Genomic DNA, 24598 nt, shown 5'->3' on the forward strand with positions numbered 1-24598 from the left:
ATGTCTTCTTTTTCTGGTCTACCACCCCTTTCCTTCTCCTTCTCATTCCTGTACCTCCCAGTACTCCTTCCACTTGCACGACAGAGGAACCAATAAACGGCCCATGGCCAACCTGTTCATTTACACACACACACACACACACCCCCTTATCCACGTTCTGTGAGAATTGTGAAGACTTAAATTTACCAGCTGCATCATGAAAGATGCTATCATAGAATGAGGCGCTTTTCTCTCACAATGTCTCCTCACTCACGGGAGCTTGTGAGAAATGACCCTGCCACAACCGGGTTGACAAGCCCCAGAAGTCGTGAGCTCCCCTCACTGGGATGGCTGCTGCTCACCATCATGTTTTCCCTCTCCCGCAAGGCCTTCTCCCTGCCTGCCCTCCAGGCCTTTCCCTTGATTAAGAGCCTTTCTGGAGCTCTTCAGCTAAATCCCAGGCCAGTGAGCAGACAGCGCTTCTGTCTCGGCCAATTTGAATGCACGCTGCCTAGGAGATTTCCTGACACACTCTCAGCTGCCGCATTAAAACTGCATGAGAGTCTTCCTCAGGAGCCTAATAATAGCACCTTTCATCTGTGAGCCACTTTATAAACATTAACTGATTAAGCTGCCCTCTCTCCTCACAAGCTCTGGGCTTCTGAACAGTGGACTTCATTCTCCACTGCCCTCAGATTACTCCAGGAGGAAAAAAACTGGGACCTGAAGGATCTTTTCTGGGTATTTTAGGCCAAAACAATATTAATGCCAAAGGCCTTGAAATAACAACCCTCATTTGGGTAATGGCATGGAGGGGGAGGGGATTTAAATCCATGTTTATTTAAAAGAGACTGAATTGAGGTTCTCATCTCCCAAAGCTAGAGTAGTAGCTTGGTCTGGGGCAAGGGTCACTGACCTACAGCCCATGGCACCAAATCCAGTCTACCACTTCTTCTTATAAATAAAGTTTTATTGGAACACAGTCATGCTCATTCGTTTGTGTGTTATCGATGGTTACTTTTGCGCTACACTATCACTTGAGCGGTTGCAACAGAGACCGAATGACCCACAAAGCCCAAAAATATTTACTACCTGGCCCTGTATAAAAAGTCTGCTGACCGCTTAGGGGTCCCTGACCTTAAGGTCTATGGAACTCAAAGTTTGTTCTCATCCTATATATTCCCAAAATATCTTTAATCAAGTTTCCTTCCCTATCCCAGCCTCAGTTGCTATATCTGTAGACTGAATAACCTCTGAACTGAGCCATTGCCTTTGGCTTATTCTCTCATTGTCCTGTAAATGTGGGCATCTAATACATTATTGTCGTCTCATTACTAACAGCTGACTTCTGAGGGCAGGAACAGAGCTGTACGTGTCTCATGAATCACTGTAGGCACAAGGCTTTATGCTGAGCCCTAAATTTCTTTATGGAGTATAACTGAACTGACTTGAATTATATTTCTTTCTTTGCAGAGAGATCTCACAGAATGATGTCTTGGAAGTGATAGAGGCGAATGTGTTCTCCAACCTGCCCAAATTACATGAAATGTAAGCAAGAACCTGCGTGGTTTGCTCATGGCTGGTCTCAGCAACAGCCTTAAAATCCACTTACATTCCTGGCGGTCCTGGCTCTGCCCTCTCCTCAGATCCCTAGAATTTCATCTTATGAGGTCAAAGTCAGCCCCAAAGGCACCGTCACGTGTCTCTGTGCCTGGCCATGCAGGGACCAGCCCAGAGCCTAGTCTCTGCTCCCTGTCTCCCAGTTTGTTGCTTAGTAAACCCAAGAACCTTGCTCAGCGACTGTGAGCAAGTACCTCTCATCCTTCCACAGTCAAAGCCCAAAATAACTCCCACAAGATGTAATCGAAGATGGGCCGTCCTAGTTTGAATACTATCCTATGCCACATACTCACTGAGAAACCTTGGCCAAGATACAAAATCACTCAGACTTACTTCTCCCATCTGTAAAACTGGAATAATTAAATTGCGTTCCTCAGTGGATCACTGTGATGAATAAATGAGATGAGAAATGTCAATTTGATTTCACACATCAACTGCCATCACAATCCTTAGTTCCTCTATGCTACAACCAAATTTACTTTCTCTCGTTGACATTCTAGTTTTACATACATGTCAATACCTACACAGATCCACTTCTGTTTCATACCAGTCTATAATTACCAGAAATTAATTCATAGAATTATAGAATGTCAAGGCCAGAAGAGACTTTAGAGACTGTCTGATCTAGAGTTTTCCAAAGTATATTGTGTGTATCATCAAACACTCAAGAGATTATTAAGTGTTTAAAAAAAGAAAAAAGCTTGTATGGTCAAATAAGATTAGGAAACATTGAGCAAATAATGTTAGAAAGATTCACTTACTATAGGAAAACTTCTCAGAGCCTTTAATATGCTAATATATACTTGGTATCTCCAAGAAGAATATTAAGTGTTTCTCAACTAATGTCACTGAAAATGTTCCTCCTGTGGAGCATTTATTAATGTCTCACAAAATTCCCTTGGAACACAGTTAGGAAAGTCAATGAACAACTTTCCTAACTTCACAGATGAGGAATGAACAGCGCTGAGAAGTTGCGAGGCTTGTCTAAAGTCACCCAGCCAAATCCACAGCAGGATAAGGACTTGAACATAAATCACCTGACTCTTTTGTACCTTTCTTTTTCTTTTTTTGGTGAGGAAGATTGGCCCTGAGCTCACATCTGTTGCCAATCTTCCTCTTTTTGCTTGAGGAAGATTGTCACTGAGCTAACATCTGTGCCCATCTTCCTCTATTTTGTATGTGGGATGCCACCACAGCATGGCTTGATGAGCGGTGTGTAGATCCATGCCTGGGATCCAAACCAGCGGACCCCAGGATGCCAAAGCAGAGCACATGAACTTAACCACTATGCCACTGGGCTGGCCCCTCTTTTGTATCTTTTAAAAGACTTTTTAGCATTTGCCAAGTATCAGTAGGGAATAAATACACACACACACGTGAACTTACTTAGGAATGACACTCAGTCTGTCCATTTTGGCAGACTCCTCTTCCCTTTTCCTTTCTCCCTCATTCTTCCTTGTTGTCATTAAGCATCTGCAACTAATGCCTTGCCTTCCTCTCCCCATTGCCTTCTTGCTCCTTCCTTTCTTCTCTCCCTGCTTGGCCTCTCCTTACTCTACTTGGGAACAGAGACTTGACTGGTATCTCAGACCCCACAGAGAATATCAGAGAAATGAACCAAAGGGCAGCCAGCCCTCTGGGCAAGGTCAAGCAGCCATCCCTCTATGCTGTTCAATGGGCAGTGGAGATAATGGGATGGCTCTTTCATCTCTTCCTTGCATGGAGAGGTGCTCACCCCCATGTAGCATTGACTATACTTAAAATGATTAACTACCTGGTATTTGGATCTGGGTTCCTATAGGTTACTGCAACATAAAAGCTAATGAAACAGGGAGGAAGTAATTAACACCAAGCATCTCTGCAAACATACATTGATCCAGCAAGATGAGGAAAAGGGCAGCCTCTCTCTGTTGGAATCCAAATGTGAACACGCTCACATGCAGACTATTGATCAGGACACAGCACAAGCCAACATGAGTCAGAAGTCACCACTTTCCATGAGCTGTGAGGGAGCAGCCTTAGTTTACAGCATGAAAGGAATCACTGGCACATTCCCAGCTACTGTCTGCTGAGATCTTATGGTTAAAACCAGAGAAGGCCACTGTTTTCCCCCAACCTTTGTTCTCCTTTGCCTCTTCACTCCTTTTTCTCCATCTCCTTTTGCCCCTTGCCCTTTTTCCTTCCCTCCCATCTTCTTTTCACCCTCTTTTGTTATTTTCTCTCCTCTTCTCTCTTGTCTCCAAACCAGACAAAAGCTTGTTTCCCCACATTAGTCTCATCTCTACACTTTTAGCCTCCTCAGACCCTGGGAGATCCTTACTGGTTAAACACCAGCTGTGCTCAGGGTGAAAATGACTCACCCAGCCAATGCTTTGTTTGCTTCTGATGGACAGATCCCGGGACTTTGGTGATGAAAGTTAAAGGGGACAGGGTTAATATTTAGTTTGCACAGTTTAGCATAGTAAAAGGCACTGCATGCATGCTCAATATTTGTTGAAAGAATTGGTGTATGGATAGATGGACTGATGGGTGAATGATTTATTGATACACTCTTTATATAACATGAAAAATACTACAGCATTCCTTACTGTTGAGACCACGTTCATGTTTTTTCCTCTTTTACAGTAGAATTGAAAAGGCCAACAATCTGCTATACATCGACCATGATGCCTTCCAGAACCTTCCCAACCTCCAATATTTGTAAGAACCCTTGTATTCTGGTGCCCACTCTAGATCAAATTGTGTATTCCTATTTTAGCAAAATTGTCCATTTGCTACTCTCGGGAGCAACTGTTTGTTATCATGATGTGGGGCAGAAGTGGAGGTGGGGAGGCACTTGCTGGTGGATTTTAGTTTAGTTTAATGAGTGAATTCCATCAATATAATTGCATTTTGTTTTCATTTACAAAAACAGACATCATAAAGAATGCCATTTGCATTAATGGGATTGTCACACAGACCTTTGCAGAACTCAGTCATAATTTACTGTTAATGAGATGCAGCCAAAATTTCTGCTAGCATTGAGCTTGTGACCTGGACCTCAAAGACACTGTACCTCTTGTTCTGCATATGTGCATTTTTCTTTGATACAGTACTTTATTTTACAAATTTTGGTTAACAATAGGCATGGTATTTTATCAGCAGAGAGAGTCCTAGTTTGAGCTCCATCCCTTGGGCCTGCCCCCATTAGCAAAAGCTGCTTCTTCCACTCAAATGGCTTTCAAATTAGCTGAGGGCTTGGCAGAGCCCTGAGTGCTATGATGGGGCCCCACAAAATAACAGATGAGAATTTGGGCTATGGAGTCAAACTTTCTGGACCCATTTACTAGCTACTGATCACAGGCAAGAACTTAACCTTTCAAAGATTGTTCCTCATCAAGAGAATAGAAATAATAATAATGATGGATGTGTATCTGTTATCTATTAACACAATAATAATGCATAACCAACTACCCCAAAAAGACACCATTTTAAAGCAACAACTATTTACCATTTCTTTCCTGTGAGTTGATCAGAGGAATGGTTCTGATTGGGCTATGTCTGCTTAACCTCAGCTAAGCTCACTCATGCATCGGCAGTTAGTTGGCAGGGCAACTGTAGGCTGGCTACTCTGGCTTGTCTCACTTGGGATGACAGCTCTCTTCCAAGTAACTCATGTCCAGCAGGCTAACATAGGCTTGTTCTCATGGCAGTCCTAGGGTTCCAAGAGAAAGCTGAAGCTTATGAGCTCTTGAAACCTAAACCCTGAATTAGCATCTTCTGATGCATTATTTTAGCCAAAGCAATTCATGGGGCCAGCCCAGATTCAACAGGTGGAGAAAGATGGGAAAGAAGCCGCAAACTTTCAATATCAGGTGGGTGGATACAGGGAAGGGTACAGAATTGAGACCATCTTTGTAATCAGTTTAAAGCAGCTAAAGAGTTTTGCACAGTGTCTATCACAGAGCAAACGCTAAATATTAGCTACCAGTGATATTATGACTCTGTCCCTAAATTTTGATCCTTGAGAATTGGAGTTAGCAGGTACAATAAGGAATACTGGGCCATGTGCCTTAGATCTATGAATGGAGACTGACTGAGGGAATAAGAGATTTAACAGAAAAGAGTCCATATGACCTGGAACTTCCTCTCTCAGACAGAAACCCCAGAAAGAATCTGAGAAAGAAACAAGGTTGTCCACTCCTGAGTTAATGTCAGCGGCAGGACTGGCTTCATTGACATGCAACCTGTGCAGTCGCACAGGGCCCCGTGCTCAAAGGGTCCCACACTCAGCGGGCCTCAGACTAGGTTTATTCTCTGCTATGACTGTCTTGAAATACTTAAACATTTCTGAACATTTCTGAAACATTTCTGCATTTTCATTTTGCACTGTACCCCACAAATTATGTAGCTGGTCCTGCTCAGAGGTTAGGGTTATGATCTCTCCTACTTTCAGACTTGGGAGTCTTGACTCCCTAAATGGACTCTGCTATACTCTCTACAGAGGCTAACCTGGGCTAGGAACACAACAGTGGAGGAAATATGGGGTAACAGAAAAGGCACAGGCCTCAGAATCAGAAAATCTTGGGCTTCGTCCTAACTCCACCATTTCCTCTTAGGCTAATCACTGGGCCTCTGAGATGCACATGGCTTAGAAGAGCCTCACATGAGATTTCTATATGAAAAATATTTTACAAAATATATTATATAAAATATCTTATACTACAAAGAGCTCAAAAACATTAATAAATGTATTAAGTATTTGTAGAATGATTATTTTTGGTCAACCGAAGTCTACCAGTCCATCCTCAGGAAAATTCCAATAAACATTGAATGGAGAGTTATGGTGGCCACTAAGACCTTCAGCTATTACCTAGATTTTGGCATGATTTCAAAAAGAGGAGTTTGGGACACGCCTTTGCATTTAATGGAGCAGTAAAGAAAAGAAAAAGGAAAAGAAACTATATATGAAGTCAGAAGGACTGGATTCCAGGTGGAACACTGATATTTACTGGCTAGATAGCCAATTACCTTCTCTAAGCTTCAGTTTCCTTATCTGTAAATTGGGAGGTTGTGAAAACCAAATTAGACTACGCCTGTAAAAGACATTTTGCAAATTGTTTTTTAGTATACAAACTGTAAAGAACTATACAAATATAAAATTATTTGTGCCTGTTACTCCATTCATTTCCTTCATTGCTTTTTCTCTTTTCCCTCCCAATTACCATCCCTTCCTTCCTACTTCTCTCTCTTTTCTTTTAGAAAAAAATCTGAGTAGAATCTCTGGGCTACAGAGCCTTCAATAACAGAACGAAAACACCATAGGAGCACCCTTGTTCACAAATGATCACATATGGCTAATGAAAAGCATTCCTGCAGAGGACAGATCCAAGAAGAAATTCCCTTGACAGCCCCTCCCCCACCACACACACGTATTCTGAGAACGGTGGACTGGAAGCAGGTGAATAAGGGATAATAAATCATTGCAAAGTTTGAAATCAAGAGATCTAGAATTTGACCACAATATTGGTCTACACCTTGTGGCCAGCACCTTTTATTCTTATTATTAAGGGCCCTCAGCCTTCTCTCTAGGGGATGAGGGCTGGGGAGGAACTTGGGAGCAAGTAGGCATGGAAGGCATAGCCCTAGATTGGAGGAAGGGGGACCTTTGGCAGAACAGAGGGGGCAAAGCTTTGATTTTGACTTTGGCTGAAATTTGTGTTATTGGTCGTCAAGTCCAGCCTCTCCTTTGTGTCCTTTTCTCACTTTGAGGTGTTAAGTCCCTAGTCCCATCTGGCTCCCCTATCAAGTCTGGAGAATGCTAGAGGGGATGGATTCCAACCCCATCCTTCCCTGAGAGGAGGTTATTGTTCTCAGAGCATTTGAAATGTGCTTTCTAACTGGGAAAAGAAAAGAATTAGTAAACAGCTTGGATGAGTGGTTTCATTGTCAAAGGATCTTCCGTGATTGCTCTGAAAAAAATATACTTACATACTTCTACAGTGTACAAAATCCCTTCACATCCACTGCCATGCGAATCCCCATCAGGAAGTTAAGACAAAGAGTTGCCCCAACTTAAGTCTTTTGACTTATTGCCCAGGGCAAGTCTTCTCTACATGTACACTCCTCCCCAGGATGTGGCACATGGTGACCTGGGAATTGGAGCAACTGTGTACTCCAAAGGCACTTCTACTAGCATACATCTACTCAAGGATCCGACTGCGGCCCTTTGAAATATTTTCCAAACTACTAAGAGGGATCACCTAAATTCATAGCTGTTCCTCTAATCTGGAAGAAAATATCATGGGAACAAAGCCCAGTTAAGCTTCTCTCTCCTTCCATGCTTATTTGTGTCTGAGCAGCAGTCACAAACAGTTTTATGATTCAGCAGCCAGGTAGAGATAGATGGCAACGATTTCACATATTCCTTGGGATGATGAACTACTTGCTTCAAGGCAAAGAAAAAACACAAAATGGATGAAGGAATCCGGAGGGGCCCGGTAGGATTGAGTAGTTGTTTATTTCCCTAAGCCAGGATAAATGCTTATCATCACAGCCACCAAAGCAGGAAATTACAAGGGGTAGGGGGGAGTTGCCATTTGACTTGAGGATCCTACTTGCTGTGCACACACACTTAGAAATGTTGGTCTGAAACCCTCAGCCTTGATTCCATTTCATGCTGATCATTTGATGGCACAGAATTCAAGACAACTAGAAATCAGCGTTCTTCATCACTGCCTTCATACCTCACTGAGGAACCTGAAGTGGTTAGGAAAAAAACTCATGAATAAAGAAATGTACTTTGACTAGAAGAACGTATGTCAAAGGATTCATCTGGGTGGATTTTTTTTTTTTAAGTCAATACTGTATTTGCAGGCAATATTTCTTTCTTTACCACTCTGCCTTCCTGGAGCTGAACTTTTGTGTATGAAAGATTACCTATTGATCTGTAAATAAGGTTTACACAATATTCTCTTGCCTTTGCATCCTGTCAATGTAATTCTCAGGCAGCTGGATGTTGCTCTTTGCTACTCAATAAACCATAATTCCATCTTAGCAAACGCTTCACACAGCTGGGTAGGCCCCCACTCCCACTGATAACCATCTTGCACTCACATGTGGGCCTGTTACACCACCTTAGGATGCCTGCTAATGGCAACCATGCCATCTGCTTTCTCCCGTTGAGGATAATTCCAGGAGATTCTTCACGGCGACTCATCTCAGTAATTTAGGCTCCTTCTTTCCCACCCGTCCCTTAAATCCCTGTCTCTCTTTTCTGCATTCCTCTCTTTCATCTGTTTTGGTGGAGTAATGAAAGTACCTTCTCTGATTATAAAAGCTGGACCATTTGTTGAAGATCATACGGCAAAGGGAGAGAGGGCAGGGACTTGTGGGAGAGCATAGAGGATGCACACAGGCTCCAGTACCACCTGTCTGGGCCCAGGTGTCGGGTCTCGCCCTTGTTAGTCGTGTAACTTTGGATAATTGGCTTCATTTCTCTGTCTCAGTTTTCCTTTCCATAAACTAGGAATAAGATTTCCTGCATCCTTGAATTGTATTAAATGAAGTACTTAGGGGAATGACTGACATTTAGAAAATTCTCAATAAATGTTAGCAATTCTTATTAAATTCTTGACCCTGTGATTTACTAGCTAAGGGAGCCCATGTAAGGGACTTCACCTCTTTGTACCTCAGTTCTCTACTCTGCTTAAAAAAGAAAAGAAGAAGAATACCTATCTTTTGAGACCATTGTAAGGATTAATTTGATGATGATGTTCATGGTGATAGTGGAGGTGGTGGTGATGATGATCTCTCTTTCCCCTTCCAATATTTCTAAGGTCTCGAAGGCCTCTTTAACCACTGGTCAGCATTCAAGCACAGAAATATATCATTTGTACCTCTCAGAGGAGAAAGGTATCCTTCTTACTGTACTCCTGACATATCCAGAAAGGTCCTTCCGACAACCAAAATTAGGTCATCCCATAGTGTTCTAATGAAGGGCTCCTACTCTCCCTTTAATGCTTATTTTCAACAGTAGTGGTCCATAGTCTCCCTTGCCATCTCCATCAAAATTAAGTCCACTTCTCCCCACCACTAGCTGGTTGGATAATTCTCATTTTTATGCTGACTCACAATTTAATGCTTTTTATCGTACTTCATTGCATTTGAACCTCACAGCAATCCAAGGAGTAGGCGGGGCAGTAAAAGGAGATGCATTTTATAGGAGAATTCAACTGGCCTTGTCTCAAGTTCCTGATCACAGGGCTTTTCTGACAGGAACATGTAGGGTCCCTACAGATTGGATCACTCTGATACTTTGGGTTTTCAGCAATGTTTGGCTCTCTGTGGTGGCCAGGAAAAGAGCCATACTAGGGTGCATTTTTAGACATTATAGCAGCCTTGCACATGGTGGAAAGGATTGGTGCCTCCCCATTTCTCCATGATTTGGGATGTGAATTGGCCAATGAATACAAACTCATTCATTCAGTCAAGCATTCAACAATCATTTATTGAGGTCATACTACATCCTAGGCTTTGTTGTAGCTGTTGAGTATACAAAAGATGACAAGACAGATGAGGCCCCTACCCATATGGAGCTTACACTCTAGTTGAGGAGACAACAATGTTGGATAACGTCAGGTGGTGATAGTGGTATAAAGAAAAATAAAGCAGAGAAAGCAGAGAGTAATGTTTTAGAAAGGGTGATTGAAAAAGGATGGAGGGCCTTGTGAGAAATACAGAAGACATCCGTAGACAGCTTTCTCACCTCAGTCTGTTGGGGAGACAAAATTACTATCCATTAATGCCTGAAAATACCAACACATCTGTGGATTGTGTGGCACTGCTCATAGATGAGAGGACTGACCCAATGCCCCAGGCTGGACTAGTCAGGGAAAGCTTCCTGGGGGTAAGGTAGACTTAGCTGCAACTTGAAACATGAATAAAACCTGGAAAGATAGAAAAGAAGAATTTTTCTGTGAAATAAAGAGGTGAGTAAATGCATAAAATGTGAAAGATCATGGAATAGGCAGAGGATGGGGAGAAACTGAGTCCCAACTAAAAAGAAGGTGTACATTGGGAAGAAGAGTGACTATATTTGGATAAATTGAGTTTGGTAAGGTTGGAAAGAAAAATTAAGGCAGAGCAGTTTAGGCCTAAGGCAGTAAGAAAGAGTAAGCTCTAAGAGATTCTTGAGTAGAGTGACATGATGACAACGATTTGGACTGTAGATTGACCACTAGCAGGGTACAGACTATACTCAAGGGAGTCCTACTAAGGGGCAGTTGCCATAATCCAGGGGTACAATAATGATGGCTCCAGGAGGACTAGAAAGGCATAGTTCAACGGAGGACACACTTCCAAAAAACAATCACTGGTATGATTTACCTCTAGGTCAGACATGGACCCAGGTGACTGCAGGGATTTTTGCCCACTCACCTCTAGTGACCCCTAGTCTCCCTCCCCTCAGTGCCTCCCCTAAGTGGCTCCCACACAGAATCATCCTGTAGACAGCATTCAACAAGAATTCAGTCTGGGCCAGAGTCATCTTACACAGGGGCTGTGATTATTGGGAAGAAATTATTAGCCATCTCCCTGGCTCTCAGTGTTATAAGTATCTAAGGATGTTGTCATGACTACGAGGATGTTTGGGCACAATGGAAATTATACAATTGCTTCTTTTATCAGTAATCTATCTAACACAGCCAATTTTGCCTGCCACTGTCAACTCTAGGAAAATATGGCCATAATTTCCTTCTGGAACACTGAATTTCAGGATGAGCTTTTAGCCTGAGCACATCAGCTCTGGGAAGGCAAGGGCCCCCTCTTGTCTGAGGGCCTGATCTTACAGATGGTGATGTTTTTGTGCTGCTAACCTTTCCTCCTTATCCCTCTAACCTGTTCAGTGTGCTTTCTCCTTCAAGAAGCCCAGATCTTATTCATCAGCAAGACAACTATTTAATTCACCGGTTCACATCAATATGTTCAGGTCTTGATATTCTTCTTACCAGGGGAATTTGCATTGTTAAAAGAGCAGCCTGGAAAAGGCAATTCTAAACCCAAGAATTGATAATGATGGGCTCCCAGGCATGGGGATTCTGAGAGGGAGAGAAAAGTCCTACAGGGTCCACTCAGCACATAGGTAACCAGCTACTCCATCCACTTGCAGAGTCTCTGAATTATATTTTCACAGAATATACTTTCTTATGAGGTAGGTGTATCCTCACCTCATTAATTTTGATACAAGACCTGTCTCTGTCATCACCAGAAATCAGATGTAAGGACAAGTCTAGAGAGGGTTCAGAGAGAAACAAGTCTCAGATTAGCCGTGTAAAGCTCAGCCCTGATTTCTTCCTCATTGCTGGAAGAAATGAGGACTACTGGACTAATGATGGACTAACGCCTTTAAGTCTCAGTTTCTTCATCTGCAAAGTGTAAATAATAAAATATGCTTCAAGAGGCTCGTCAGATGAGGAAAATGGACTATACGTCCTCTGAGATCTCTTCTAGCCCTCAAATGGTTGGTGTCTAAACAATGATCTTCACAAATCTGGGGCTCCCAGTGTCACTGCCTATCCTGAGTTCAGTATAATCAACCCAACATGAGGGCTTTGTATGGAAGGAGAAAGTCCCTCTGCAGATTAGGAAGATTCAGCATCTTGCAGACCACTTTATTTCCCAGATCCGGCTCCTCTTGCCCAGGATTCAAGCAGACCCTTTAAACACTGAGATCCTGCAGGTGCATTAAAAACCTTAAGCCACCTGTCAATTACTCTTAAATTAAGTACAGCAGAAGCTCAATTCCTGGCGCTAAAGGAGAGATGTTGGATGCATCACTGCCACTTCAGTCCCTCTCTGATGAGCACAGCCAGCCTCAGCAGAGCCCGAGAGACACTGGATGTGGAGGGGAGGCAGACAGAACACAGCAGTTATTGGAGCTGGCCTGGGGGTTCAACTCCCTCGCAGAGCCTGCCTCAGGCACAGGCCAAAGGAGAGATAGCCTAGAGGGTAGCATCTGAAGGGGCATCAGGCGAAGCCCCACCGTCTATGGAAAATAAACTGCTGCCTCTTCTTCCCCACTGCAGCCTTTATGTAGGGAGGTTGAAACTGTACTTTTTGTCCTTACAAACCTTTTAGATTTGCAATTATCCCTGGAGAGGCCACACGTTAAGAAATTAGAGCTGACACAGGAACTACCAGCTACCTGGAGGGATGGGGGCAGCCCCTGGAAGTAGGGATAGGCCCCGGGTAGCAGGGGCAGGCTGGACAGTGGGAGTTGGGAGGGTGTCATCCAAGGAAACTCTAGTTACCTGATTCCGTGCTACTCCAGAGTGGGGACCAGGTTTTCTTCATCACTATGTCCCCTGTGCATGGCACAAAAAAGTCACTCAACTATTCCTTTTCTTCTTGTCGAGGAACCTGGCTGTGATCCAGACCTCTCCTGTACCTGTTCTCACCTTGCTCTGTAATATTTGTTGGGGGACCCATTATTTTCCTTGCTGCCTTCATTCATCTCATCTGCTTTATCTTTCACAGTGTGTGTTCTTAGGCTGTGAGGTAAGAACACAGGTATGTTCTAGCCAAATGGCCCCACTGCTCCCAAACTCTTGGCGTGTCTGCCTGGAAGGATGTTGTCTTCCCCGCTGGCACAGCTATAGAAGGAATGCAGTCTAGGGGTCTCCCCAGCCAGAGAGATCAGGACTCAGGACTGGGGAGCAATGAAGTGGCAGGAGATGTCACCACCTGATTCCACTGACCTCCAGGCCAGAGCAAAGGCTGTGTCCAATTCACCTCTGAGCCCTGAGAGCAGAGGGTCTGCACACAGGAGGCCCTTAGTGAAAATGTGGGCCTGGGTTTGAACCTTTCTGTTTGGGTAGTGGAAGGGAAGCAGCTGCTGTTTTCAGAGAAATATCTTGGGGCATTACAGATTGTGAACAGTGAAGTGACAAATGCTCTAAGGAAGAATATTTTCCTCTCCAGCAGACATTACAAAAATGTTCTGCTGCAGTTTAATCACGAGCTCACCCACAGCAAACACCCCACAAATAATGTCTAGTTCAAGAGGCAGTGAGCTCCTCCCTCACCAGTTTGGGATTCAAAAATAGCAGTGCTAGGAGGAGAGAGCATGATGCTTAGGGGATGGGTGAGGGAAGAAATTAGGTGGCCTCCCTCACAAAGTTCACCCAGCACAGTCTCTCTGGAAAAGGCCAAGACACGGGAGCCACCTGGATGGACACAGATTCACGGGGCAAGACACTAAGGAGCAGCTCTTCTCTTTACAGAAGAGCCTCTCACCCAGCTTCCAGCCCTGGTCTTACTCATGAGAACTTGTAACCAAGTAGCCAGACTGCTCTAGGCCTCAAATAAAATGAAGAGAAAAAGAACAGCCCTCTCTCCTTCAGAAGGTTGTTTATAAAGAAGGAAAAGGGGAAGATGAGACAGGGTGTGGGACCGCCTTGAAAGTTCAAAGCAGCAACTGCTCATTGTCCGAGGCACTGCTGGATGACACGGGGGTGGGTCACAGGAAATCATATTTAGAAAGCATTTTCACTCTGAATTAAACAGTCTTGCAAAAGCCCTGTGAGCTTTTTACTGGTGGTTGCATTTTACAGATGGGAAACTCGAGGTTCAGAGATGCTGACTGAAGTGCCCAAACTCACAAAACAGGATTAAGAAATGATGTTGGGGCAGGAGGGACACAGAAACTGACACTTACTGAACATCTACTATATGGAGCCCCGAGACTAAGTATTTTGTTCACACAATTCATCTCATCTTCCAAACATCCAAAACAATGAGGCATGTATTTTCCCCAATTTACAAATGAGGCTTTTGAAACTCAGATTCTGTAGTTGACAGAACTGAGAAGCAAAACCAGGAATGTCCAACTTCAACCCAGTTCATCCCGCTTTCTAGCACAGCATAGCTGGGACGGTGTGGCATGTGGATGAAGCCAGTGTGAACGGACCCAGTGCTCTGAGCATAACAGTGACCCCTTCTTCATGGTTGCACTTGGAACTTGTGATCCTCTACTCGGGCTAAGTTGAAATGTACCTAAGAAATCACTTTCTAAATAATTAATGTTAGAAATGAGTTGTGGGGAAGGGTGTGCAAACGGTTTAAAATATTAACTCTTTTGCGACTCCCCTATGTAACTTAAAAGTAACTGCTTGCCACAAATTAGTAGTTTGATTAAAGTTTTTCTTATATCGGTATCCAAGAAGGTCCCAGAAGGTTGCCACTTGGCATTGCTTGGTTAGCAGTGAATCCAACCGAGAGTGATCTTTAGGTTTTAAAAGTCCTTATGTAGCCAATGTGGTATAATGGAGAGAACATCACCGAGAGACATGGGAGCCAGAGTGCCCGGCCTCAGATCCCACTTCTCCCACTTTCCAGCAGACAAGTTAACTAAACTCCCTAAGCCTCAGTTCCCTTATCCATAAAATGGAGCTAATAATAGTCTCTTCCTCATAACTTGTGGGCAGGATTAAATGACTTCAATACAGGTAAGGCCTTTACAATGGTGCCTAACATGTGGTAAGGTAATTGGTAAGTATTAACTATTATTCTTTCTTGTTCAAGTCTAGAAATTTAGGTGATTCATTTACCTTCTGTGAGCATTGCCTCCCTTACCTGTAAGATGGGAATCACAATTATGCTCATCTTAGAAACTCACTGTAAAGTCAAATGAAACATTTGTCAATGTGCTACACAAGTATAAGGCAAGGTTATTTTCCAGTCTTTTCTTCTTGGGAGAGAAGTCTGAGCCAAAACCGTGACCTGTCTAACCAGTTCCTAGCTCCTCAGTTACTTCCCAAATAGCAGTTCTCTGGTCTATTGTCACTTTAGCCAGACTCTCACTTGGGCCCAAGTCAGACACTGGTCACTGTGTCCCCCAAGCAGGAGACAGCTATCAAACTCGCCACATGGTCTTCTCACTGTCCTCCATCTCAACCTAAGTGAAGCAGCAAGCAGCCCCCCACCCTTCCCCATGGCAAATTCACAGTTGTCTCCAGAAACCCTCCTCACAAGATCTCTACACCACCTTCATACCCAACATGCATAAGGTTAAGAACTGTGTAAGCAGTTCCCAGAAACCTGGACCGTAGCATCCCTCATGGAAACTCCAACTTTGACACGCTGTTACACTGAGATCTGCCCTAGCCATAAAGGTATCCTGTAGCATGTTCCACACTGAAAGGGACAACAACATCAAGAGTGAGAGCTGCATGGTAGCCTAGCACAAACTTTATTTTTTTACATTCAGGCCTGTTTTGTCAAAGATTTCTCTTCAGTTTAGTTTCCTTCCGATATAGTTTGCCATTGGAGAACATGATTTCTTTTTACCCAGACGCAGTATGTGTAGACGTTAATTATTGGGCCTGGATTAGGAATCTTACCCTGTGACTGATACATTCTGTATGACAGCAGGGAAGGAATTCAGAGTCTCTTACCTTACTGTCCAGGTTTTAATCTAAAGGGGGTCATCCTGAAATGCCTGAAGATACTGTAGAAATCAAACCAAAGTTCACTTAACACAGGGTGCCCTTTCACAAATGTGGTTCTGATATCCTGTAAATGTTCTGATTTATATCATGGTAGAGGAATGCAGGGTGCTGACTAGTAGAATACTCTGCCTAAGAGAGTTAGCCAACCATGTCCTAAATGCTAACAGGACATTCAGACAATTAGCATAAATCAGTGAAAGTATTTTAGCTTCTAGCAGAGCTTCCAAGGTTGAACTAGGAAACACCAAACTCAATAGATAGTCTGCAATAAAGGAGGAGTCCAAGGTCAATGTGTTTGGGGAAAGCCAGCATACCATTTCCTTCTCTTGGGCATTTATAATGAATAATACCGTGGTAAATCCTCTGAGAACCCTGTAGGAAAGAACCTGCTTAACTTTATTAATCTAGCATTTCCCAGACTTATTTGACCACTGTAGCCTTTCATGTGTAAACAAAGGATTTATACCCTCTGGAAATAGTGTTTCTAGAGAAATACTCAAAGTTTCGAAGTTGGAAGGCATCTTAGAGGTCACAGAGTTCTACTCTCCCATCCAACTCTGCACCCAATTCTAATGTGTGGGTTTTTCCCCTCATACATTCAAGCAATTCTCAGACACCAGCTGGGTGTCCTACCATTCAACTCAATTCTGATGGTATCTACCTGGAGAGAGCATCAGATCCCACAGATTAAGGGCTCTATCCTACAAGACTACCCCCTCTTCAGACACTAATTGTAAGTCCAGGTTGTCGCCTGTGTTCTGACCAACCAGCTATAGACCGGAGGTTGCAATGACCCCTCCTTTGCTCGGTTAATTTGCTAGAGTGGCTCACAGAACTCAGAGAAACATTTTGCTTACTAGATTACTGGTTTACTGTAAACGAACATAACGTAAGAACAGCCAGATGGAAGAGATGCATAGGGCAAGGTATGGGGAAAGGGTTCAGGCTTCCATGCCATCTCCAAACCCACAACTCTCCCCAAATCTCCACATGTTTGCCGACCCAGAAGTTCTGTGCCATAAAGGGGGATGAAACCAAATATATATTTCTTCTTATAAATCACAATATCATACCCCTCATGAAGAAAGCTTTCCACACAGTTAGTTGGACACACTTCCAGAGTCAGGGAACCAAGTGCTTAGCAGTACAATCCATTCCTCTCTTGGGCAACTTTCACAATGAATAAGAATCAGTCATTATCTAAGCCAGATAGTGGTGAGAGTGCAAACGTCAGAGGCAGAAGGATGTGGATTCAACCTCTAGCTCTGCCCTCCTAATGTGTGGCTTTGTGAGTTACTGGACCTCTCTCGGCTAAGCCTCCTCCACTCTGATATGAGGATGCTAATGATACCTGTCTCCTAAGGTGGAGGAGAGAAATAAATAAAACAATCAATGTTAAGTGCTTGGTGCGGTGCCTAGTGCATAGGAAGTGTTCAATAAATGTTGACCATTATTATTATTAATCCTATACCTACTTTCCAGAGCAGGACAGCACAAATCTATTACCATTTCCACCTGGCAGCCCTTCAGAACTGCAGGCTTCTCTTCCCAAGCAAAATATCCTATGCGTTGAACAATAGGGTCTTAATTCCTCACTCCAACAGTGAAAAAAGAATATAAACTGAACTTACATCCCAAAGCAAGTTTATTTATAAAGTAGATGCACATACAATTGCAGTATTAATGTGTGCATTACAAAATATACACAAAAAAGTTTAAAATTTGAAATAAAGATGAATAAATAATATGCTTTTATGTTTACATCTTGTCTTATTATATACCTTTTTATACAGCACAAAAAGCCTATTTTGTTTTCACTAAATGTATTATAACAACATTTTAAAGCAAACAATGTCATAAGATGTGCTTTTTTTTTTTTTTAATCTTTAGTGTAACACTTAGAAAAGCAATTCACAGGTCATATCAATACTAGATTTCAACAGCTGTCAAAGCTGAGAACAAAACTTCACTAAAATAAGTAGGTGCAGTGGAAAAGAAGCCTATTAGCACATTCTCTGAGTCATTATACTTAGCATTCAATCCTATACTTTTATGCAAATATTTTTATGAAATTCAGCTAGTAAATTTTCTTCCCTAATGTCAATCAGATGTTCTTACAAACTACTTGGAAGATGTTGCATTTTTATATACTAATGAAAGTGTTCAAAACCCAGTGAAAAAACTCAGGTTAGAAAGTTGTATTTCCTTGTTTTTAAAATATGAGAGTTTTCATAAGTGATCATGTGCATCATTTTCAGAAATAACCATTCTCACACTTTTTTTCCCATATGCTCTCTCCATAGCATAGATTTCTTTCAAATACTGTTGTCTTCTTCCTCATTATTAATACATCAGCTTTCCCTTAAAGAGACAAATCAAATGTGTCTAATTTGAAAATATCTGCTTTATAGCATATTTCTGACAGCCATTTGCATCACAGAAAAGGTCAACTAATTTGGATCACTTGTATTTTTCGTAAAAAAATACGTAAGTCATCTTCAATTTGTCAGCTCTTTGTAGCAGTCTTCCTTGAGATGACCAACAAACCTCTAGGGGATAGTATGGATCAGGACCCAGAGACTAAACAGAATCCAACACGTAAGAAGGTTGGTCCAGGCACGTTTGTCAGAAGAAGCAGAGATAGGGGGCAGGAGAAATCTGGGAAACTTAGCTGTGGCTTCCAGTGGTCGCAACAGGGCACAAGGAGCCTTGGGCAGCAGATAACTGACCAGGCTGCTCAGGCATCATTCTCACAGGGGGACAACAGGGACCTGGACATGGAAACAGCACTTCAGTACCCAAGAGAACTGATAAAAAGTAAGACATGGCCCAGGTCCTAGGGGAACTAGGAAATTAGACAGGGCCTAAGTTACAGCAACTAGAATACAAGGCTGGAGCATGACCAATAACAGTGCCTGGACATGGTGCTAAGGTTTCCTGTAAAGTAAATCATTTCCCTGGGTAAGAGATGAAGGATCTGAATCCTAGAGACTTCAACTAATCCCTTAAGGCCATTTATCCTAAAAAGTGGTACAGCAGGACTTGAACCCAGATCCCCTAGCACCAGAGCTGCTAGTTTTGAAGCCATGCTATGTGCCCTGTCTGAGACGAGGACCAGAGCCCAGTTGTTAAACTAGGATTTTAGGTCAAAACAGAATCTGCAGCCAGGCTAATAGGGCTGAGCTCTTCAAAATCCTGCCTCATTGGGCTCATTAAATTCCCCCTGATTGCTAAGGAGTCTGGTTTCCATGGAGACTAAGGCAAGTTTGAACTGAATATGAGTTCAATAGTCCCAGTTTTGAAGGCATGAGACTGGGGAGGCAGGAAACCAGGTTTTCCTACTGTCTCCTGTAATTCCTTACACAAAGTCATTTTATAGAAAGAGAAACTGAGGCTGTGAAAAGGTAAACACACTGCTCAGTATTCTCCAGCTAGTGAGAGGGAAGGCACTCAAATCCAGGGTCCCTAATCTTAAATCTAAGGCCCTTCTCATTGTACCACAGCTTCTTACACACACTCCCACCTAACGCCAAGATCCTGTGATTCTACACCTAACCAAATCTTCATTTAATGATTCCAAAAGTACATCTTAGCATCTTTTATAATGGTGTATGTAGAGACGCAAATTCCCAGTCAAAAAGGACCTGTAGTTTATAGAAATCTCAATATCAGTGAGCCTCATAAGGTAAGGAGTCTTTTCATATGTTAATTAAGCATAGTCTCCTCTTCTTCATATCCATCATTGGATAACTAACTTCTCCCAAACTGGTCAGGAGCAAGGAGTTCATTTTATCTGGGAGACTAAAAAATTTAATTTAAAATGTAAAAAAATAAAAAAAGATTCAAATTAGGTGTGAACAAATTCTATATCATGGGAAACCAATTAGAGGGTAGAAAAAGGAGTTCAAATTCAAACCCTCAGCCTTGGCTTCTAGGAAATGTGATTTGGGAAAAATGATAGACCCCTAACCTGTATACACAACTGGCAGCATCGCCTCCCTAAATCAAATTTGCCTAAAGCATCTCAATGGGCCATCGAGATCATGGTGTGAAAACAAATTAATGAGAGCTGGTTCACACAGTCTCAGAATTGATCATCCCCTGCCATGTGGATTTTGGGTGGAATAGAGAAAAGAATTAAATTCTTGGTTAGCTTGTGTCACAGAGAGAGACGTCTTGTTCTTCCTGACTTTTCTCAGTTAAGTGGGTTACATAGTAGGTTCTCAATAACCACCCACTCTTTTGTCCTGACCATTACTATGAAGTGCCAGGGTTATGAGATGGTGAAAATATGAGCCACCTCTGCTTAGGGAGTCCCTAAGTCTTCTTATTTCCCCTTTCAGCACCCAAAAGTGGTTTCCAATCACTTACCCATCAAGTCTACACTTCTCAACCTATTTTTAAAGGTTCTTGAGATATTGCCTTCTCCTTCCCTTTCAGTTCTGTCTTCCTCTGTGCCCCACCTCCCACACCCCTCCTGTGGTCTAGCTACATCCACTCACTTCTCTGGTTCAGGCTGGTAAGCTCTATACTCTCTCAGAAATCTGGTTTGCTCTCCTTTCTACAAGAATTCCTCAATGACTATTCCAACCCACACTGCTCTCCCCTTCTCTGAACTCTTAGGACACTCACAGTCAGTAACATACAGTTTAGCATTAGATTAGTCTGAGTATTTCATCTGTACTAGTCCTAACTCCTCAATTCACATGCAAGCTCCCTAAAGACAGGGCATGGTCTTTGGCATCTTCTGTTGGAAGGGATGAAGGTTAAATGGAAGGAAGGCATATAGTTCAATGCAACACAAGTAAGCACACACACTGTTAATTTAAAAAAAAACAACCCACCAGGACTCTTGAAGATTAATGAAAGCACGAATGATGTTTAGGACAATGAGCCTTAGAACTGTGAGACCACTTGTTCATGAAAGGCAAGTAGATTATCTTGTTAGGTGGCAAGACATGGTGGGACTGGTTCCCAGCAATTGAAGGGACGTCACTAAGTTCATCCTGACAGGAGAGGTGACCATTTTCATTATTGTAACCTGAAGATTAGGGAGAGTCAGGCTTGAAAAGTGTTAACACCTGCTCCGAATGTGAAACTGGCTGTTGAGAGGGGAGAACTGTGAGCCAGTTACCTTTCTTTAGAAAATCCATTTGCAGAACTTAAATTTGCTGACATTTTAGCCTCAGGCCTTTGACTGTTTTTTTAAGACAAACTGCAGTTGAGTGAATCAAAATAATTTTGCAGCAAAGCGTCATTTGACCAAAGTAAACCCATTGAGACATAGAGCTCCTAGCTGATTACCCACTTCCAGCCTCCATCAGACATGAATTTATTGATCAAAGGGGAAAAACGAATTGAGAACTAAGTGTTCATCCAAACTCCATTTCCTGAGTTATCTTGAGGTTATTGAGAGTCTCAGCTACAGAGTTATCACCAATAATCCATCTCACTAGACGGTCACTAGATCTTTTTAAGTGTCGTAAGCTCAGCACTACTGGAATAATTTTAGCCATTTTTGTTGTGTGTTTTCTCTTCTATAAAGATCAAAGATTTTGATGGGCATCTATAGACATTTACAGATATCCCATAAGTATAGTGGCTTTGGGAGCTCACGCTATTACATTAAATAATGTACTTGTAGCATTCTCACTGACAATCATGACTTCTTCCCTCCTCCTTCAATTGTACAAATTTCTTACTCATTCACTAAGAGAGAGAGCCAGATTGCTATCCATCTAACGTCAAATCAGTTAGATGTGATGAACACAGGTAGTGAATGATTCCTTTTTTGTGCTCATCTCTTGACAACACATAGCACATTGTCTGGCCTGATAAACATCAAGTACATTGTACGTGCCAACCACTGTGCCAACACTGAGTTTTCAGGAAATATGTGATTTTTGCTCTCATGCCATTCACAACTTGTTGGAAAGACAGACACTGAACAAATAAACACAAAATAATATATAGTTCAGAAGTTTGATGAGTGCTAAAAAGGATATGAGTATACTGAGAATAAATTGGGTCCTTAATTTAGATTGGTAGTCAGGGAGCTCTTCTCTGAAGAACGACATTTGTAACTGAACCCTGAAGGATGAGCTGAGTCAGCCAAGAGAGGAGTGGGTGGCGAGCCTTCTAGAGAGAGCATGTGCAAATGCCTGGAGACAGGGAAGAACTTAGTGTATCTGAGGAAATGAGAGAAAGCCACTGGTGCTGAAGTGTACTGGGTGAACAGCAGGATCTCAGTGAAAAAGTAGGCAGTAAGGAGTATAAATCTCACTATGGAAAAGAGCTAAAGAAAAGCAGAGGACTAAAGCAATCTGCTTTACATTTTTCAGAAGAATGCTCTGTGTGCTGTATAGAGAATGGGTAAGAAAAGGACAAGATTAAATGTGTGGAAAGCAGGAGACAATCGCAGAAATCTAGAGGAAAGATGATGACGGCTTGTTCTAGAATGGTGTTAGTAGAGATGGAAGAAATTGTAGGAAGTCAAGAAATATTTTGGAAATGGAATCTAACAGGACTTTGAGATGAATTGGATGTTAGGGAGTGAAGGCAAAGAAGCCAAGTTTAACTGTCACATTTCTAACAAAAAATCAACAGATGGGAGTGCTATTTATAAGGAAGAATTGAGGAGGAGGAGTTTGGGGGAAGTGATGGGGTGGAGAACAAGTTTAGTTTGCTACATCAATGAGACATTCAGAAGGAGAGGTGAAGTAAACTTTAATTAGCAATAGATTAGAGAGGTCAAAAGTCAAGTATGATTCTAGGAACTCTCCCCATATTGATAGCATGCAAAGCCATGGGAAACGAGATCTGCCAAGCAAGATGATAGAGAAAAAGACAAAAGACACAGAACAGATAGAGGAGGGGGAGTCAACAGAACTAAAAAGGAGTAACAAAGAAAGAGGGGGAATAACAGATGAGGGTAATGGGACAAAAACAAATAGAAGAATGAGTCTGGCGAAGAGTGCTGAATTCTCCTGAGAGGTCTAAAATATGAGAATTTAAATTGCTAATTAGATTTATTAGTTGTGGGTTGGTAACTTGGGGGTATGACAAAAGCAGTTTTTGTGGAGAATTGGAGCAGGCTGAAGATGAAAGGGATAAGAAAAGGAAGACAGCATACGCAGACAACACTTTCTAGAAATGTTACTGTAAAAGACAAAAGAGAAACAGGCCTGGGCTACAACTGGAGGCAGATTTGAAGTAAAAGGAGATAGTAACCATCACTGAATCTATGTAAAATGTGAAATTCAGTGCAAGTTAGTATCCATCTTAGCCTAGATTCTCCAAAATATGTCTGAGCAAGAACTTACATGCAAGCAGTTTATTTTTACATCCAAACTCAAAGAAAGAGATTGGATGACTAAGAAGAAGAGAAAAGGAAAGAGAGAAAGCCAACTCAAGAATGTATTGTCAGCTGATCACACCAGGAAATTGGGGCTCAATTATGCTAGAGCCTAAGATGTCATTTAGAATATATCCAGAATTGTCCACTCAAGGAATGAAAGAGAGAAGTTCACTACCAGTCAAGAGTTGCCGTATGAGGTGCTAACTCCCTTGCACTTCCCAATTTGCACATGCCTCAGAATGGCTGAGCAGATTCCTATTAATGTTCCACTCAGAGGTGGTACAGAAATCCAGAACAGAAAATGAGAAACACCCAGGATAGCTGAGGCCAGTGTCTGCCAAGTTAAATCTGTATGTAGCTGGTTACTATGGTAACAGCTAGAGTTAAGGATGGACCAAGAGGATGTGAAGCAAGGCACAGAGGTTTCTGATACAATGTCTACCTTGATATTCATGCACTCCACATCCTTTCCAGTCTGGAGAGATGAAGTGGCTTGTGTCTCGTTCATGCCAGAGTTGGCATGCAGGTTCTCCTGATTCCTGAACTCCAGACCTCCCTGTATCTGTTTAAGACTCATTACTCCAAGTAACAGTAATACCTGACAAGTAAATTAACTAAATAAGGGTTTTGATACATTCTTGGTGACAGAAGTAAGAAATGTTTTAGAAACATCAGCCAATTAACCCAATATTTTTTGAGCACATACTGCATTCCAAATCTGCACACAGTAGTATAGATTGTCAGAGAATATTAAATATGGTCCTTGCTTTGATTCCTTATTAAGGGAGGACTGCATAGACACATGGGAAGAGATCTAAAAATAGTAGAAGGCTGGATATGATTAAATAACAAATGTGGAACAGGACTGTATCAAGCTAGTAGAAATTTAGCTATGGCAATGAGTGGAATCTCAGAGGTTATGGAGAGCAATCATGAAAGCTATTTGTTTTGGTAGAAACTTCAAACTCCAAATGTTAACAGAAGCTGCTACCTCTGGGTAGTGAAACTAGAGGTGATTTTCACTTTCTCCTGTAGATGTTTCCATATTTTTCATAAGTCTCACAATAAACATGTATTACTTATTTTCAAAGAATATTTTTTTTAAAATAACCAAAGGATGGAGAACAACTAGAACTCTCACTCAGTGCTGGTAGGA

General features: G+C 42.2%; 1 protein-coding gene across 1 annotated transcript in view; it reads left to right on the forward strand.

The window, feature by feature from the left end:
* FSHR (follicle stimulating hormone receptor) overlaps window positions 1-24598 on the forward strand; it is a 168849-nt gene that overhangs the window by 117907 nt on the left and 26344 nt on the right. Inside the window, exons 3-4 of the mRNA XM_046661759.1 lie at window positions 1453-1527; window positions 4225-4299. Of these exons, the coding sequence (XP_046517715.1) occupies window positions 1453-1527; window positions 4225-4299 (150 nt within the window). The remainder of the gene's footprint in view (window positions 1-1452; window positions 1528-4224; window positions 4300-24598) is intronic.

Source organism: Equus quagga, chromosome 5 (genome assembly GCF_021613505.1).
Source record: "Equus quagga isolate Etosha38 chromosome 5, UCLA_HA_Equagga_1.0, whole genome shotgun sequence".
NCBI lineage: Eukaryota > Metazoa > Chordata > Mammalia > Perissodactyla > Equidae > Equus > Equus quagga.